Source organism: Leucopleurus acutus, assembly GCF_964270905.1.
Source record: "Leucopleurus acutus genome assembly, chromosome: 18".
NCBI lineage: Eukaryota > Metazoa > Chordata > Mammalia > Artiodactyla > Delphinidae > Leucopleurus > Leucopleurus acutus.
In genome coordinates this window covers 3828209-3848374 of record NC_139160.1, presented here as the reverse complement: position 1 = coordinate 3848374, position 20166 = coordinate 3828209, and the positions used below count along the sequence as shown (strand labels likewise).

Here is a 20166-nt window from a genome sequence, read left to right as displayed (position 1 = left end):
CTGCGCATGACAGGTCATGTCTCTGATGGGTTTCTTTCAGGAGCGAACATGCTTCTTTGCCAGAAACCCCCAGCGAATGTCTCCTCGCGTCTCCTTCAGGGTTTTGAACCACCCGTGACAGCATGGGGCTGGGATCAAGCTCCCTGCTGCACTTAGGGGTGGAAAGGGCTCCCTGAGCAGTTGGGTGCTTGCACAGGAGCTGGAATGGGGTACAAACTGGGCCCCTCACCAAAGGGGGAAGCAGGATGGGTGCTGGGGACAAATGACCATGTCCCACGCCACGAAAGTTAATCTGAGGATAGGTCCTCTCCTGGCCCTCCGGCTGGCCTCTGGCCAACACAGATGTTCTGGAATGTTCCGAGCAGCGATGGCCCTTACCCCTGCTTCTCGGCTTACTTCCTAGAGCACATGCAACCTGGAAACAAAAACGCTCTTTTTATATTTATATGGAAAATACCCAGGCCTGAGATTTTGCTCAGCTGCAAAGTCCAGGAGAAAGCCAGCACGTAGGGAAGATGAGTAATTAATCTCTTTGATCCAAGGGCGGCACCGTGACAACCAGCCCTCGTCCTGCCCACTTGTAGTCCATCGGGATTTGCACTATGTATACAAAGTGTGTATATAAAACTCAAAAGTAAACTCAGTCCTGGATTTAGGATTAAAAAAAAAAAAAAGGCTGCCCTATGTCAGAAGCTGGCTGGAGCCTGGAGCGTGGCACTGCAGACAGAGTTAGCAGCCTGTAGGCTTTGAAGTGAAAGGTTTTCCCCCTCTTTTACTAGCCATGAAAAGAACTTTAAAAGAAAAGCATCGGAGTGGGTGAGGAGTATTTTTCCGTGGCGAACGACGTAACGCCCTCGGGTATAATCCTCTATTTAGAAAGCTGGGACCTTACAGCTGACACCACACCACCTGCTGGCCCTCACAGACCCACTGCTCAGAGAAACAGGGCCCTGGTGGACATTTAAAGATGCTGCCTTCTCCTGGAACCCCCAGCACTGGCTTGAACATTGTCATGGGGTCGTATTTTAGGTGTTGTGAGCAGGGGCTCTCTAACTTTAAGTGGAAGAATAGTCTGGGACCCTACTAAGAAACTTCACATCAAGAACCTGTAAAATGTTAAAAATAAAACAGACAGGGCTTCCCTGGTGGCACAGTGGTTGAGAGTCCGCCTGCCGATGCAGGGGACGTGGGTTCGTGCCCCGGTCCGGGAGGATCCCACATGCCGCGGAGCGGCTGGGCCCGTGAGCCATGGCCGCTGAGCCTGCGCGTCCGGAGCCTGTGCTCCGCAACGGGAGAGGCCACAGCGGTGAGAGGCCCGCGTACCGCCAAGAAAAAAATAAATAAATAAAAGAAACAACAACAACAAAGAAAAAAAAAAAGAACCTATAAAATGTTGAAACTCTTTAGCCAAAAGAAATGGGAGTTTAAGTCACAATATTCCTATTTACAAAGGCTCAAGAAAATAATTTATCACTGCAAGATAAAGTAGTACAGGCATGTCTCACTATTCCCACAGGTACTCCTAGTATATCTCCACCATAGTCCTCTGAGGTAATTAGGTCGGGTAACAGTATTCTGACTTTGCTGATAAGGAAATTAAAGCAGCTTAAGTGATTACCACAGGCTCCAAAGCTAGTTGGGGCAAGTCTCTTGACTTTTAAACAAAGGTCAAATAAGAGGCACACCCTCAGAGACCCCCAGAGTAGTAAGCCTTGCGAAATACATGAAGAAAATAAAAGCCCATTTCCTGATCCAGGTGTAGATCAAGTTTTCTCACCTCTCTAATTCAAAACCCGACTTCAGCAGGCAACTCTGCGCTAAAGAACGTTGATAGTTTTCCACCCACCGGCCTTGGCTATGGGCACCCATCATGGAGAAGCTTACATAACCCATGGTTATGGTACTGGCAGAAAAGAAAACACACGGTCCCGTACGGAAAAACCTCATCACATATTTTTCCCCAGCTGAGGACTGTGGCATCACCCAGGACAGACACAACCAGAGTTCCTAAGTTTCTAATTCACTTTAGGTGAATTCACTGTGGGCCTAGGAAAATGGAAAAACAGGGTGCCCCCTTAACGTCCCACAAATGCTGACTGTTCTCAGGAGAGGAAGGATACAGAGGACTCTTTTATTTTATTTTTTAAATTAATTAATTAATTTGTTTGTCTTTATTTTTGGCTGTGTTGGGTCTTCGTTGCTGCCCGTGGGCTTCTCATTGCGGTGGCTTCTCTTGTTGTGGAGCACGGGCTCTAGGCACGCGGGCTTCAGTAGTTGTGGCTCGTGGGCTCAGTAGTTGTGGCTCACGGGATCTAGCGCTCAGGCTCAGTAGTTGTGGTGCACGCGCTTAGTTGCTCTGTGGCGTGTGGGATCTTCCCGGACCAGGGCTCGAACCCGTGTCCCCTGCATTGGCAGGTGGATTCTTAACCACTGTGCCACCAGGGAAGCCCCAGAGGACTCTTTTGATTCGAGAAATTTCCACTGGGACTTCCTGACTCACTGGTTGGCTTTCATGGACCACACTGTGAGGTGCTTCAGGGAAGATGAAGATGCTTTGATGGTGGAAAATCCCCCCCACACTACAGCCCTCCCTCCCTTTGCACTCAGGGCAAAACCTGCCTTTTCCTCATGAGAAAAACTCCACATATCGTGGACAAGACAAAGAAATGGTCAATCGAATTGGTTTAGGAAACCCCAGCAGAAACGATGTATCTTTTCAACAGTTTAGGATGCTACGAAGAGACAGAACATTTGGTGTGAGGTCTATCTCCGGCTCCTAAGTGAGAAATGCCGTTTGCCACCAGACACTAGTTTAATTCCACAGCTCAAAAGAACCATGTTCCTTTGCCAAAACCCTACTGCTTCATGAACGACAAGAAAATGGTTTATAAAAGTCACTCGAAACATTCTTATAATAATAACAACACTAATTTTTTAAAAGCAGCCTTTTTCCAGAATACCGTCACTCCTAAGCATTCAGCAACCGTCGTCGTCAGCTTGGGCTGCTGAAACAATACCACAAAGTGGGTGGCTTTATCAACAGCAGAAATTTATTTCTCCAAGTTTTGGAGGCTGGATGTCTGAGATCAGGGTGCCAGCCTGCCTGGGTTCTGGTGAAGACCCTCTTCTGGGTTGCAGACGTGTAAACTTCTTGCATCTTTTTTTTTTTTTCCTGCTGTTTCTGTCAAGCGTTTTTTAAAACTTGAAGCCTAGCTGCATTACAATACTGTGTTAGTTTCAGGTGTACAGCAAAGTGATTCAGTGACATGTATGCACATGGACATATATTTTCAGATTCTTGTATCTTCACACTGCAGAGAACGAGTGAACTGGCTCTCGGGCCTCTTCTCCTCAGATCACCAATCCCTCCCAAAGGCCCTACCTCCATGTTGGAGGCTGAGGTCAGGGCTTCTCAACATGAAGTCGAGGGGAACACAGGCATTTAGTCCACAGCACCAGCCTGGAACGAAAGGGATGTACGTGGCTCGGCCATATTTTCAACTTCCCCCAAAGGAGCTGCCTCCTGTCACTGACGGCCCCTCTTTGTTTATGACAGTACATCACCCCTCTGGAGACAGCAGAAAGCCTGTCTGAGACTTCAGGCTTGTTTAGCCACTCTCCACCCAAGTGATTCTTTATAAGTGTTAAAAAAAAAAAAAAAAAAAAAGACTTCCCTACCACTTTTCAGAGAATGATGGCGGCAGACACCGGGTGAAGGAGCATTAAAGTTGGCCTTGACATTGTTTTCTGACACCCTGTCTCCACTGAGAGCTCCATCCTGGAGCAAGATGAGAGAAAAGAAAGAGCTCTTTCAACACAGACAGCGGATTACCCACCCGGCCGCCCCGGAATGCGAAAATTACAGTAATATCTCCTTCCACGTCTAATGAAAACCTCGGTCTCAGCCAGCGATGGCTGATTTCAAAACGACATCATCGGCCTCATGGAAACAGACCAACCAACCAAAACGTTGAAACGACGTGGTTTATGTTAAAAAAAAATTTTTTATACCCAAGTGAAATGTGATTTAATATTACAATTTCTTTGCTGTTGGATGGTAGGAATAGCTCATTCGGTTTTTTCGGGAAGTCCCCAGCTATGGAAATTTCACCATTTATGCTGAACCTTCAAACCACAAGGCATGCAACCCGGACACCGAAAACGTGGCGTGTCAGTGACTACATGGTAAATGGTCCCTCCACACTTCAAAAGTCAACCTCCTGATGGGCTGGTGACCATCTGAATGTCTGAACTGGAGTACACAGAGGGGTCACTAGAGCATCCCTCCGTGGAGGGCACTGGGAGGGGCTGTCAAAGGAGTGGGCTTTGTCGCCAGTCACCTGTCAGCTGACTCCAGCCTATCAGCTGTCACTCTTCTCTAATTTCGGAAACTGTCCACAGCAGTCGGTGCCTTTCATCGTCCTGCACCACAAAATCCCCCAAATGAAATATTCATCGGGCCACATCCATCCTTCACCAAAAGGAAAGACCATGAAGCAGGTATTCTAGGCACCAAACCTTACCAAGTGATCATGACTGTGGATACCTTTCTTGCTTTAAAACAGAACCGATTCCAGTGAACCAAGTATCTTTGCTGGGAAATGCTTGTTTTGCCACAAAACAATCTTCTTGATTCATTCAATGCTCTGTAATTTCCTCCATCGCTTGTATTTGGAAAGGAATTGAAAAGTGTGTTATGTGTTTGTCCTCGTGCCTTAGAGAAGGCAACGATGCATTTGGGGACACACAAGCCACCCCTGTAGGACACATCTGTCTGCTCAGCACCCACACTCAGGAGGTCCCAGACACCCTGGGGTACATCGGCGGATTCACCAAGTAAAAAAGGCAAGCAGCCCACCCAGCATGACCTCACGTGGAACAGCTGCTGGGCACGTATCTAGACTTGGGGAGGCCCAGAGTTTGGGCTCATTTCTGCAGAGTAAGTGAGGCAAAGATGGTGGCCTGATGTACCATGCACAGGCCTGCCCCTAAAATACGTAGTCCTGAGGCAGGAACCAGCAGAAGCCCCCAGCCCACAGTCCTTCTCTTCCCACGCTTGGTTCTGACTCACGGTACAAGCGTCCTCATGCAAACGTGGGTGCGTGTCCCAGAGCAATCCTCCAGTGGACCCAGCACACATCACCCCCCTACAAAGTAAGCTGTCCTTGGGCCCAAGGGTGCGCTCCGGGCCTGGATCCGGGGAGAGAACCAGGCAGGCCTGGCGAGTAGGCTTCTGGCCATTTGGAAGACTCGGGGTCCTGGGAACCCGGGGAATGCACTAGAGTCGGGATGCTGCCCTCGCCCCACGACCGCCTGCCCTGTGAAAAGGGACACGCCCAGCCAGGGACCGCCAGCGCAGAGACCTCAAAGGAGTTCAAATGTAAAGAAAAAGGAAAACGCAACGTCTTCATAAACATTCTGTGTCCCTTGCTACCAATCACATATTCTTTTGTAAACCCTGAAAAATTTCCCTGTGAAACACAATTTACAGCTTCATTTGTAAACGGAGGGCATTCGGAACCCAGGGCTTTCAAGGTCCTCTTCAGACCCGATCCTGTGGGATCCTAAGACCCAGGGTGTCAGTGGTGATGGGTCCATCTCAAACACTGGACAAAGATAATATAAAAGACGAAAAAAATAAAATCTAAAGGATTTTAGATTTTAGCGTAAAGGTCTTCAATCTCAGCCTCTCCAGTTAAGAGATGAACAGTGAGATATTCTGCTTAATTAATGATCTGGTTAGTAGAGTGGTTAGATCTATCCTTCACAGGTGACTAATTATCACCTAATCAAAGTATAATAACACCCAACATGGAAACTACAATCAGCATAATCATGGGGTTATGAATGACCCAAAACATCTCCTGTTTCCCAAGTCCCTGAACTGCACACATGAGACCTGTAATTAACAGGCAATTCATTAAGGAAATGGGGACACCGGTAGGTCATTAAGTCCACAGTTTGCGTAACAGTGATAATTTCCAAGGCTGTTTCTGTGGCCTGGACAACCCCTTCCAGGAGCTTTGATTTGGTCTGTTTCCCACCTGATACATCTTGACGGAAGCTGGCAACACCAACCTGTCCAGAGACACGGAAAGCCCACAGTTAACAGCACTGACCTGCCCTTTCATATCTGGAGCGATGGGAATGGTGGGCCAGATGGTTGAGTAGATGCCAAAAAACACCAACCAGATGAGCATGCTTCCCCAGACGGCCAGGTGACTGAACTACAGGAGAAAACAGACACTCAGGCAGGGTTCTCTGCTGAGCCAGTAGCCACCTGCACCAGCCGCGGCAGCAGCCCTGGGTCCACGCCACCTTTCTTTATGGAGAGATTTCTACTAGACACCGGTTGAGAGTTTAAGTGACTAGTGGCCCCAAACTATCCTGAAGAGGAAAGTGCTTTTTCCACCACAGCTGACCATCCTGTAGACACATCCTACAGTGCTACCAGGCTCCTTTCTGTCCCTCGCCAGTGTTCACTTTGGAGCGGAATAAATAAGGTATCATTGCTCTGGTAAGAGGGCGTGGGACAGACAAAACGAACAAGATGGGTTTATTTATTATTTTGAGACTTTGACTGTTCATTTTCCAAAGAACTTTTAAAAAATGTGGAATGGATATATCCCTTAGCGATAACACTCTAAGCATCTGCTGAGTTGCGAATTTCTTCTCCTCTGTCCTCTTGCTAGGTCGATCCTTGACTTCTTTTCAGCCACACTCCATGATCTAATCCAGCAGGAGCCTCTGCCAGCTGCTTAAAAAATCTGACCACTGCTCGCCACCTCCTCACGTCCCAGGCTAAGCCACCAGCCCCTCTCACCTGGATTCATTGCCTCTGTCTCTCAACGAATTCTCTGCTTCCACATTCACCTCCCACCCCACCCCCAATTAATGAGCACAGAATCAGAAGCCTATTTAAATAGCAGAGATGAACGTGAAACATTGGCCATAATCCTCAAGAGTTGGAAATAACCAAAATGTCCAAAACTGGGGACTGATTCAATAAGGGATGGGATATTGATAAAACTCAATACTCTTTAATCATGAACTATGACCTTGTAGAAGTACATATATATATATATATATATATATATAGTTTTTTTTTTTAATTTATTTATTTTTGGCTGCGTTGGGTCTTTGTTCCTGCGTGCAGGCTTTCTCTAGTTGCGGCGAGCAGGGGCTACTCTTCATTGTGGTGCGGTGGCTTCTCTTGTTGTGGAGCACGGGCTCTAGGCGTGTGGGCTTCAGTAGTTATGGCGCACGGGCTCAGCAGTTGTGGCGCATGGGCTTAGTTGCTCCGCAGCATGTGGGATCCTCCCAGACTAGGGATCGAACCTATGTTCCCTGCACTGGCAGGCAGATTCTTAACCACTGCGCCAAAAGGGAAGCCCAGACTCTGTGTTTTGTAATACGTTGTCTTATTAAAAATCTACACGGAGAACAAAGTCTGGAAGGTTGTACAGGAAATACTAACAGTAACTATATCTTGGTGGTAAAATTATGGAAATTAAAACTTCCTCTTTCTGTCCTTCTGTATTTTCTTTGTGTGTGTGATTTTTTTTAATACAATGCACACGTACACTGGAAATGAACTGACTGTTAACAGCTTAGAACTGTATTAAGTGCTCAGCAAACGAATCATCAGGGAGCTCTGGGTGGCAACTGTGCCCTGATAAAGATCAAACCACAATTTTTACATGCAAACTTTAAAATAAGGCAGCTAGGTATTGTTTACTGTTTTCCTGGGGCTTAAAAAGATACCACACCGTAAAAAGTATCCATAGTGGGCAGGGAAATAATTCGGGAGAAAACTCACTTTTGTCCAAGCTGTAGTCTCCAAACCGGCTTTCAGGCAAACAGTAACGACGACATACTGTGAAAGCAAGAGGAATGTGGGAAACGCGTTATCCTCACTTATTTTCACTTCCCAGAAGAAATCCCAAATCCTCCCCAGAGGCAGTTTCTCCGTGGCGTCTGGACTTTGAAAGTGCTATCTTGGTAGCTAATTCTCTGGGGGTCAGTTTTAGGAAAATTACAGGCAGGTTCTTATAAGAAAAGCCCTCATTTTAGTGACTGACTTCTCACAAGTAACAGTTACTTTGCCCTTTTCTTAGCTTGGAAGATTTGGGAGAAATCGCCTTCCCTTGGTGTTGGTTTTGTTTTTCTTCCCCCCCCCCCCCCACCCAAGTACATGTGATACGGTCATCTGAAGAATGGGGGAATCTGCTGATCACCTGTCCAGAAATCTTAACTCTGCATAATCTTCACTCAAATACGAGGTAAGCATTTCACAAGCACTCTGAGCTCTACGTGTTGCCAAATCTTGGCTCCCTGTACACCGATGGCGAACAGAAATACGGAGACAGAGTAGGAAATAGAAAAGAGTAGCTTCATTCCTTTTGCCAGGCAAGATAAGGAATCTATACTATATAGTTTAAAGATGTGAAATAAGTCATAATGACAAAGGCTTTATATAGAGGGAGAGGTGAAACCCACACATGCCATCTAAGAAAGATTCAATAAACAGGTAAACTTACCGTATAAACGATATTTCCAACAAATAAATAGTCTGTGGCATGACCATTGGCCAGCACAGTATCTGAAAAACAAAGAGGTTACAATTACCCTCCAGAGCAGAGCACTGCAACCTATTTTATTCAGAATGTAAAAACAGAACTTTAGAGACATTGATCAAAATGTAAGGGAATTTCGAAAATTGCATTGTCTGCGATTCTAATGCCTCCTTTTTCTAACTCTGCATTTTTTCACCTTATATTTTTGCCAAGTGAAGCAAACAAACAAAACCAGGTTTCCAACAAACCGAACAACCAAACCCTTGATCTGTGTGGAAATTTACATTTTCATACAGATTCAAATCTCCCTTTTGTCAGTTAGAAAAAGGAACAGTATAAAAACATATTAATCTATCTTTGTGGGTGCCAGTATTAGACCTTTTCCATGTGTTCATTTACTAGTCGTCTTTCATTTTTGCTAAATTGGAATTATAGGCCAACAGCAGAAGATAGCTACATGATACAAAATGAGTTCATGATTACTGAACTCAGAGAATTGAAAAGAGTATTCACTACTTGTGTTCTCTGTCAACTTCTGCGTGAACTTCTGGAGTCTATAAACGGGTGAATGCAGACAACCCAGTGAGAGATGCGAGACAATACAACTAGGATTCCGAAGTTTTAATTTTATAGCTTTCCAATTTTTTCTTCGTAAGGATGACTATGACAGCGTACGTAACAATCACTAAGGCAGAACTCTAAGAGAATTGTCCAGTTTGGGTCAGCTAGCCTGCTGTGAAAAGTCTGGTCTGTACCCTGAGGGGTCAAAGCCTGTTTTAAGATCAGAAATAGTTTCTTGGGGTGACACTGCCGATCCCCTTTTATTCTCTTTTATACTCATCTGTGGCCTACAGGCCAAGTGTATAGGGATTTTTCTGTTCAAATTTCCAACCCAGTAGCTGTTGTACACACATATCTGGGCTCACCAATTTACCCAACTGTTTGTTGAAGAATCTGATTCTTATTAAAGAATCAAGATCCTTTTAGTTTCGCAAACACCATAAGGATCAAGTACCGTCACAGGGAAAATCTGGTAATGGTGGGACCCTGCATCCAGCCACAGGGCAGGCCCTTTCTGCTAATGCTAGATAAGTAAATTTGTGGATAAGGACAGATGAACCCACAAAGTGACATCACGGGCTGCGTTAGGTATTGGCCTAAACCCCAGGGATTGCTCCTGGGGACCGTGACAGTTATCCTAGGGTGGCCACTGACTTCAAAAGGATTAATCTCAAAGCCTAGGGGAGACATGGTGAAGGGAGAATCAAAACTCAGGCAGGACTTCATTAAAAAGGAAGGAAGGAAAACAATGATCAGAAAAGTAAAGAAGAGGCTACGTTAAGCTCGAGAAGGCCACAAGTTGATGTATTAGCAAACAGCTATTCAAAACTGTAAGGGTTTGCATTTTAGTAACTGGCCCTAAGATTGCTTTAATAATAAAGACGACACTTTTAAAGAAAAGCCTCAATAAAGAAACACTTGAGATTAGACAGGAGACCATTGCTTTGATTCTAACAGAGATGATAGCTGTGAAAAGGGTAACATTAGTCTTTTATTTACAGGACAAATATTTATTTAAAGCCTACTTTAAAGCGGGAAGTGGGGAGACAAGATCCCTGTCTCCGTGGAGCTCCCAGTACAGTGAGGGAGATAAGACAAAAACACACAAAGACGTAGCAGGTATGGAATAGACAGGTATGGAATAGAGACGGACGGGGCTGCTACTCTAGACAGGGAGTCCCGCAAAAACCTCTTTGAGGAGGCAACATCTGAGCAGATCGCAATAGTTCAAGGGAGTGAGTTAAGTGAACATCTGGGCTAGAGCGTTCCAGGCAGAGGACTGGCCAACAGTCTGAATACAGACAGCAATGATGAGCTCAAAGACCATCACAAAGGCCAGTCTGGCTGCAGAGTCTGGGGAGAGCGCCCAGACAGTAAGAAGGGGCCAATTAACGTAGGTCATAGTGGGGAGCTTGAATTTCTCTGTTAACTACGACAGGAAACCAGAGAGTAAAATAGTATGAGTTACGTTCTTAAGGGAATAGTCCAGCTTTTATGGGAGAACAGATCCTGGACGACCAAGAACAGAATAATAACAGATGCAATTCCAGTTTGGAAATGATTGGAGCAATCCATCCAGGAGGATGATACTGGTGGCATGCAGAGTTGGGTCCAATATGGTAGCCTCGAGCTGCTGTTTACATTTGAATTAATTAAAATACAATAAAAAAATTCAGTTCCGGCTAGGGATTGGGGAGGAGGGGGGAATGGGGCATTACTGCAGCAAGTGTACAGCGTTTCGATTTAGGGTGATGAAAAGATTTTGGAATAGATTATTGGTGAGGGCTGTAAACATTCTGAATGTAACGCCTCTGAATTGTAGACATAAAATGGACCATAGAACGAAAACCAAAAAGCTCGAGGATAAAACACAGGATTAAATCTTTATGGCCTTAGATTTGGCAATGGTCTCTTAGCTTTGGCACCAAAAGCGCCGTGACAAAAGAAACAAGGAGATCAATCAGACTTCATCAAAATTAGAAACTTTTGTGCTTCAAAGGACACCATCCTGAGAGTGAAAAGACAAAAACCTCCGGAATGGAGAAAATATTTGCAAATATTTATCTGATCAGGAACCTGTATCCGGAATACAAAAACAACTCTTACAGCTCAACGGTAAAAAGACAACACAATTTAAAAGTGGGAAAGGGCTCTGCACAGAAATTTTTCCAAAGAAGAGGTACCGATGTCCAAGTACATGAAGGGATGCTCAACGTCATTAGACATCAAGGGAATTCAAAACCAAAACCCACAAGATATCATTTCACACCTACCAGGGTGGCTATGATAAAAAAGATAGATAGTAACAAGAGGTGGCAGAGGATGTGGTCAAATTAGGACCCTCAGACACTGCTGGTGGAAAAGTGAAATGCTGCAGCCATTGTGTAAAACTGTCAGGCAGTTCCTCAAAAGGTTATGCCTAGGGACTTCCCTGGTGGCACAGTGGTTAAGAATCTGCTTGCCAATGCAGGGGACACGGGTTCGATCCCTGGTCCAGGAAGATCCCACATGCTGCTAAGCAATTAAGCCTGTGCACCACAACTACTGAGCCTACGCTCTAGAGCTCGTGTGCCACAACTACTGAGCCTTCGAGCCACAACTACTGAGCCCACATGCCACAACTACTGAAGTCTGCACCACAACTACTGAGCCTGTGCTCTAGAGCCCGTGAGCCACAACTACTGAGCCCACGTGCCACAACTACTGAAGCCTGCACCACAACTACTGAGCCTGTGCTCTAGAGCCCGTGAGCCACAACTACTGAGCCCGCGAGCCACAACTACTGAAGCCCACGTGCCTAGAGCCCGTGCTCCGCAACAAGAGAAGACACCACAATGAGAGGCCCGCACACCGCAACGAAGAGTAGCCCCCGCTTGCCGCAACTAGAGAAAGCCCGTGCACAGCAACAAACACCCAATGCAGCCATAAATAAGTAAATAAATAAATAAAATTAAAAAGCAAACAAACAACGTTATGCCTAGTTACCATATGACCCAGCAATTCCACTTCTAGGTACACACCCAAGAGAGATAAAATCACGAATGAAACACACAAAAACTCATACATGAATGTTGATAGCGGCATCATTCACAGCAGTCACAAGTCCATCAATGGAGGAAATGTGGACTATACATACAGGGGTGTATTACTGAGCTATTAAGAGGAATAAAGTACTGGTACGTGAACGACATGGGTGAACCTTGAAAAATCTTACGCTAAGTGAAAGACGCCAGTCACAAAAGGCCATGTATCATATGACTCTACCAGTGTGAAATGTCCACAATAGGCAAATCTATAGAGACAGCAAGTAGATTAGTGGTTGCAGGAGCTGAGGGTGTTTGGGTGGGAACGGAGAGTGGGTGCTGATAGATATGGAGTTTCTTTTGGGGGTGATGAAAATGCTTGGACACTGATTAAGGTGATAGCTGCAAAACCACGTGAATACATTAAAAACCACAGAACTGTACAATTTAAATGGGTGTGAGGCAGGCAAGACAGGGCGGGGCCCAAGGACAGCCTCTTCATGTATAGGCATTAGACAAAAAGCAAAGCCACTGCCTTGTTCTGCACTTAATGAGGCCATGACTCACAGAGGAACAGCATCTAAAACAGAAACTTTGTAGCACCTGAGCGAGAAACTCCGCAGCATGAAAACCGTGGAGCGCGCGCCACCGCCAGGTAGGAAACAGATAGGCTTTGGGGTGACCTGCTGCAGCTGGTTTCATGCTGACCCTTTGAGATAAACTATAATACTATCAGGATGAAGAGCCCTCACTGGATGAGAGACTGCACAGCCCACGCAGCCCCCTCATTCTTGTGGTCGAGAGGAGGTCCCGGCCAGACACATGCACAGAAGGGGTCTCAAGTCGTCCTCTGGTAACCCTGGCCGCATTGTAATATCCTTATAAAATCATTAGCATTGTGGTTTTGACCCCCGCCCCCCAAATCAGGTGAATTGTATGGTATGTAAATTATATAGCAATAAAGCTGTTATTAAAAACATTCAGTTCCTCAGCCGCACATAACCACGTTTCAGATGCTCAGTCGGTAGCCACGTGGCTTGCGGCGACTGTCCCGGAGAGCACGGATGCAGGACATCTCCACCATCACACAAGTTCTGGTGGACACTGCAGGCCAGCGCGTATGTTGGAAGCAGAAGGAAGTGACAACTTTTGGCACGTATTCTGAACAGAGAGATGACAGCATTTGTTTTTGATCTGGGTGGGGGTGAGAGAGAATGGGAAGAATCAACAGAGATTTTGAGGTTTGGGGTCTGAGTAACGAGGTGAACCGTGGTATCATTCACTAGGTCATATTAACGCGGGAACGCTGATGAAAAGGGTGGCCCATGAAAACTCGGTACCATGCGATCGATGTCTGAAATTTACAACAGGAAGAAGAGACAGCAGTGAAGCACGTGCTATTAGGAAGAGAGACAGAAGGATATTTGGAAAAATAAGGTGGAGAGAAGGAGCTGGGTTAGTAGAAAAAACTCCCAGTAATGAGGGTTAGAAGACCTTGTTCAGCCCCACTCTCTTGTTCCAGCTTTGCCATGATTTCGTATTTTAACATTTTAGGTTCTGGGTCTCAGCGTCCACACCTACAAAATGGGGGTGGTTCTATCAGATATAGACAATGATGACTGAATTATCACCAAGGTTCTTTTAGGTAGAAAATGGTAAGATTCTAAGGTCCGTGTTCTTAGCTGCTAAATCAGGGATTCAGTGGTAGAAACCTGAGAGCTTCAGAGCTTCGTCCTGTCCATTTTAGCTCAGGATGGATTTCCTAACCTCAGTCTCACCCTATGTGTTCATGAATGAAGAAAAGACCCTTTCATTGAGAAAAGCAGTGATCTGAGGGCCCTGAAGTTCTACCTACACGAAGCCCTGACAGAGTCCAGAGAAAACTCTGGTCAGATGAAAGAGTTAGAAGGGCTAGGAGACTAAGCTGAAAACCAAGGTTTACAATTATGGCTTGACAACTTGTGAATTTCCTTTTGATAGTAATATTTCAAATGCTGGTTGATTCATGTACTAAAAGAAATTAAATATACAAAGCATTTGTCTAAATATGGAGGGCTTAGAACGTGTTTCATATTTTAAGGATATGCAAATAGTGAACAAAAAACTGTTAGACATTGTTAATTCTACATGGAAAATAGATAACATATGTTACTAAGTATAAGACAGGCTCTGTTCTAAGCACTTTACCTACGTGAGTAAGTACTTCTTGAATGCTCTAACAATGCTATGAAATGGTATTATGGCCTGCATATTTCAGATGAGGCAACTGGGGCAGCAAAGAGAAGCTAAATGACATGCAAGGTCACACGCTTAGTGAGAAACTGTAAGCTTTGTAATACAAGATTGTCTTCATTAACTGAGTTAGAAAAATGGACCCCAAAGAAGAAAAGAAGACAACTTCAAGGGGAAAAATAGACTAAGAACTCTTTTGAAATACCAACACCTAACAGGGAGGAACTTTCTAGCAGAGAAATAGGTGGAAAGAAAATGAGACTCACACGGCAGAGATTCTGTACCACCCAGGGCACAAGTGCGGGAAGCAGCAGTAGCCCCTTGAGATCTGGCCTTTTAGTTTGAGTTCATTAGTCCGGAGCTGCTCATCTCAGCACTGCTGACATTTTTCTAGGTAATTCTTAGTTGCGGGGCTGGGGGGCGGCACCGTCCTGTGATTACAGAGTGTCTGGCAGCACCCCTGGCCTCTCCCCACTAGACGCCAGTTGTGACAACCAAAAACGCCTCCAGACAATGCCAGTGTCTCCTGGGGGAAAAATTCCCCGGATTGAGAATCACAGCATTAGAGGAAAGAAAACAGAGGAGCTGGAATAAGTAGAGAGAATATACCCCAAAGTAAGAGTGGTTAATGAGGGGCTTCCCTGGTGGCGCAGTGGTTAAGAACCCGCCTGCCGATGCAGGGGACACAGGCTCGAGCCCTGGTCCGGGAAGATCCCACATGCCGCAGAGCAACGAAGCCCGCACGCCACAACTACTGAGCTTGCGCTCTAGAGCCCGCAAACCACAACTACTGAGCCCATGTGCCACAACTACTGAGCCTGTGCTCTAGAGCCTGCAAGCCACAACTACTGAGCTCGCGAGCCACAACTACTGAAGCCCGCGTGCCTAGAGCCTGTGCTCCGCAACAAGAGAAGCCACCGCAATGAGAAGCCCGCACACCGCAACTAGAGAAAGCCCGCGCGCAGCAACAAGGACCCTATGCAGACAAAAATAAATAAATGAATAAATTTATTTTTAAAAAAAAAGGGGTGACTAATGAAGGGAACCCCCTCCTCTGTGGTCAGGCCGAGGAGGAGAGTGTGGTGGGACCTCACAATTCACACCATCAGCAGAGAAACAGGGTGAGGCCTTGGCACAAAGGGATGCGACTGCCATCGCTTGATGGCCTTTCAAGTGGGTAAACCCTGTGATTACCTCTGGGACTGAGAGCTCACTGGTGAAGAGAACATCTCCATGGAGACACTTAAGACCATGGACCACCATGCTGGCAATTCGGCATGAACAGAAGGAACAGACAGTGAAACCCAGGGACATCTTCCAACCGCAGCTTCTAGAATTTTATAATGCATGAATTTCTACCTTGCCATGACAGTAAAGTGCTACTGGCATTACATAATATGTCTGCACTTGAACCAATCGGAATGCACCTCAGATAACTTTTACTGAAGCAGGATCACCCTACTATTTCAGCTCATCATTTTGGAAGGATAACTCAACACTGCATTTTAGCTTTCTGCTTAGGAAAGAGCATCTCCTGTCCCAGTCGAAACTAATACCACCTGGGAATAATTTATTCCTTGGAGGAGAAACTCCCAAACTAACTTGAGATTCTGGGACACGTCAAGAGCCTCGGAAAAGATAGCATCCACTAAACAAGTCACAAGTCATTGCTTTGCCCACCCTGTTGGGGAAATTCCCACGGAATACAGTCTTCTCTTAAAGGTTATATTTCAACTGTTTTAGAGGCAAATACCTGCGGGCATCATTCCTTGTTAAGATTTGCCAATAACCTCCTCCTGAAGAAAAGATCTGAAGTCCTAAACAATCATTGGCAGAGGAACGCATTAATAAGATACAGCTTGGCTGATAATTCCAGGCTGGAAAAGCCTGTTTGGACTGTCGAGTTTATTCCTGAAGCATGTCGCTGACAAATTACTTCTTCCCACTTTGTTTAATCTTAACAGTACTGTTAGGATTCCACCACTCCACTCGGGAAAACAACTTTCCTGTGGTTTAGCTGCTTTCATTTTAGTTGGATATTTAAAATCTCAAGTGATTTTTTTTTTTTTTGATAGGAGAAAAAGAACCCCCAAGCCAAGAAGAGTAATTGGGTCCCCAAGCCAGCCTTCAGAACAACACTTATCCACCATCTATGTAAACGATAGGAAGATTACTGCAGACAAAGCAGCATGGGGTGGTACAGAGGGATGTTTGGGAGGAAGGGGGCAGAGAGGGGGGGGGGGAAGGACAGTTCAGGCACAAAAGGACTCGGCCCGCCTAGAGGCACGGAGGTGGACTCCTGCCCTGCTGGAGTAGAACCTTGAGATGCACGGGGCGGGGCGGGGTGTGGGATAGGAGCGCTACAGTGGCCAGAATGGTGAGGTCAGCACGGGCCAGACCACACCAGGTTCTAAAAAAGGTCCCTGTAAAAGAGATCCACCAAACGTGCAGGTGGAGACAGGTGATCTCACCAGACCTTTGTTAACCGGCAGGATGCTGAGCATTTCCCAACGGAAACCTCATGCTAGTGCACGAAGGCTCAGCAGAGCTACGGCAGAGGGAAGGAGAATCCGGCTGCCTGTTGCGTCGGCACCGCCGGCGTTTCACTGAACCGTGTGAGATCAGCCAGGCCTTGGCAGGCGGAGGATCACATCCACACAGGTGAGAGCTGAAACGTTGCCGGACCAAAAGTCCAGGGAAGGAGTTCCACAGAGTAAAGAACCTGAACGAGCGAGAAAGTTTCCCAACTGCTTTGGCGGATAAAGCACTGAGTCACATTTAGAATGACCAGCTGTGGCCACGTGTGGTGTAAAACCTAATATAAGGATGGTGCCGACCATATACATCGAAAGTATTACTACAAAATACCAGAGCTAGAAGCCGCATCCTGAGAGCCAGTCATTCTCTTAGAAGCCGATACAATGCCTTGGCTTCAGGACCCTCAGACCCAGCCTGTTCGTCCAGACTTACATTATTTGCAAAATCTGGCTGGATCCAGGGACTGACATGATGTAGGTTTAGCCAAATGAGGTTTAGAAACGCAGACACTAAAACAGACTGTTGTGAACAGTGGGGACAAACCCACACGAACCCTCGCGTGAGTAGTGATGACCCCAAACGCTGCATGCAAAAAGCTCTCTGAAAATATCTGTTGGAAAACCCACGGTTTGTAACAAAAGTATGTCTCGTTTTCTAAACAGAATGATAAAGGAACTTACCTCAGATGCTTCCAGAGGGCTAGGCTGATGACATCTTATAAGGATGCCATTTCAATTAAATGCTCATTAAACACATTACATCATGGCCCAGCTAAACCACAAAAATGTATTCAGAAAGGGCTCTGACAAAAAGCAAAATCTGAAACTAAGTTATAGCATAGTGCTGTGCAGCCAGAGAGGACAGGGTTTAATAATCAGGAAAACAGATGGGGTGAACGTATGTGTGTGTTTTTAGTGCAGTAAAAATCGTGGAGTGCCTGGATTCCAAATCACAGGTAGGGCTTCCCTGGTGGCGCAGTGGTTAAGAATCCGCCTGCCAAGGCAGGGGCCGGGGGTTTGAGCCCTGGGCCGGGAAGATCCCACATGCCGCGGAGCAAGTAAGCCCGTGCGCCACAACTACTGAGCCCATGCACCACAACTACCGAAGCCCGTGCGCCTAGAGCCCGTGCTCCGCAACAAGAGAAGCCACCGCAGTGAGAAGCCCGCGCACCGCAACGAAGAGTAGCCCCCGCTCGCGGCAACCAGAGGAAAGCCCACGTGCAGCAACAAAGACCCAACACAGCCAAAAATTTAAAAAATTTTAAAAAATAAAAAACTTTATGTTAAAAAAAAAAAACACAGGTATCTCACTCACATAGGACTCCGTCAGGAGAATTAGGGGAGGTGGCACCATTCCCTCCACGTCAGGACACCTGCCAAGAATCCTGGCTGCAGAGCAGATACCAAGTTCCTCCTGTTTCCCTTCTCCCACCCTTTTTGCTTCTAGAAGCTTCAGCAGCACTCGTTCAGAGCAGGCCTGATTCCAGCATATTAATCCGGCTCTCCATTCCCCCCGTCTCACCCTTGGGGCCTCTTCAGACTCCAGAGGCTCAGAGGAGGTATGATGCCAACCAGCTACTATTAGATGAATATCAAGAGTGAAAACGTCGTCCAAGTTTCAAGTAGCTAATTTCCAAATAAGCTTAGACTTAATCCCGCTCCAATGTCTGTACTGTCTGTACTACAACTGAAACAATTCTTTCTGCTTCCAACACTATGTATTCACAAAGAGAAACGTTATTTTTTCCTTTCTTGGTAAAGAGCGGTATAAGCTATTGGAAAGAGTTTCTAAAAGGTAGAGTTTATACAAGTGTTAGTGATTATAATTACATTCATAACCAGCACTGGGTTAAGTTCCTGGTTATATAAGCCTTTTGCTGGATTTTCTCCTCTTTACTGACATTTCTGCTGGATAAAGTTAAGGGTATGAAACTCAGATTTCAATCTCTTTTTTCACTCTTGTTTACTAAAAATAGACTTGAAAAAGGAAGTAAAAATGATGGAAAGTGCACTCGATCGCCTGCCAATGTCAAACAGCCACCTCGTAGGCACGGACTCTTTTTTTAATTCCCGGGAGCATAGTCTAACGACATTCCACGGCTCTTCGTACCTGGGTGGGGCCCCAGGACTAGCTCTTGCCAATCAGACGTGAGCAGAAGTGATGGATCGCTTCCTGCCAGGGGGAGGTTGAGAGCAAGCCGTCCTTCTCCTGCTCTCTCCCATCCCCACGCGAAGGCTGAGGGTGAACTCAGGGGCCCCGCACAGATGGAGCGCCACTGTATTGAGAATAACTAGGGCTTGTTGTAATCAGGTGTCGAAAGACACACAGACGTGGACGTGATGATCGTGAAGGAAGGAGTTTATACTCACGGATCCCTAGAAACAGTTGCATGGGGTGTCAGGCAGGGCCAAGGGAAAGCACCAGGGTCAGTCCGGAGGCAGGAGGGGAGAGCATGGCCCAGAGCCTCTAGTGGGGTTTTCCCGGGACAAAATGGACTGAAGCAGGGTAGGTACACTGTTTAAGCTCAGGATCGGATAGTGTGAACTATTTCAACAGTCTCTGGGTTTTAGGTCGATCCCTAGTTATGTGGTACCTGGCCCGGGGGTGACTTAGGGCAGGGGATATTGGCCTGGTGTGAGAGAGTGAGGTACAGAGATGGCTGGGGGTGTGGGAGCCGGAATGGTTGGCTGGGAAGCAAAGGCGTGCCTGTGGGACAGTTGTTTGCTCTCCCTAGGAATTAGCCAACCCTGGGAGCACAGTCTCTCCAGGATCATGGGCCCAACTATCAGGGCATCACAGATGCAGAAAATAAGAACATATAGTCAATACACCCATGTACGATGCACTTCTCCGTTTGATCAGTACACGAGGCAGAAATAAGCCTTTACCGGACTACGGCCCTGATATTTGGGGGCTGCTTGTGTAGCAGCTATTCCCACCTTAATACACCTCGATTCAACTTCCCCATAGAAGCTACGTGGGTGAAATCTGGGAACTCTGACTCACGCTTCTTACAACATTACATCAAACCCAACTGTTTAAAATATATGTAGCTCAGAGTTTATTAAGAGAGACACTGAAACGTAAGAGACATTTGAGTGCATGAAAGCCACGGCCCTTCTGCCCCATTCTGTGTTTCCAAACAACAGTGCTGTAGGCACATGAGGCGGACTTGACGTTACTCGTTCACCCTGTTTAAGGGTAACCAGAACAGAAGAAGACATTCTGAATTTGGA

General features: G+C 46.2%; 1 protein-coding gene across 1 annotated transcript in view; it reads right to left on the bottom strand.

Annotated features, from left to right (window-relative positions):
• The window catches only part of ATP8A2 (ATPase phospholipid transporting 8A2), a 526430-nt gene that overhangs the window by 119473 nt on the left and 386791 nt on the right, over positions 1-20166 (bottom strand). The window contains exons 31-33 of the mRNA XM_082859361.1: positions 8541-8602; positions 7820-7876; positions 6120-6227 (exon numbers count right to left, since the gene is read on the bottom strand). Coding sequence (XP_082715487.1) covers positions 6120-6227; positions 7820-7876; positions 8541-8602 — 227 coding nt within the window. The remainder of the gene's footprint in view (positions 1-6119; positions 6228-7819; positions 7877-8540; positions 8603-20166) is intronic.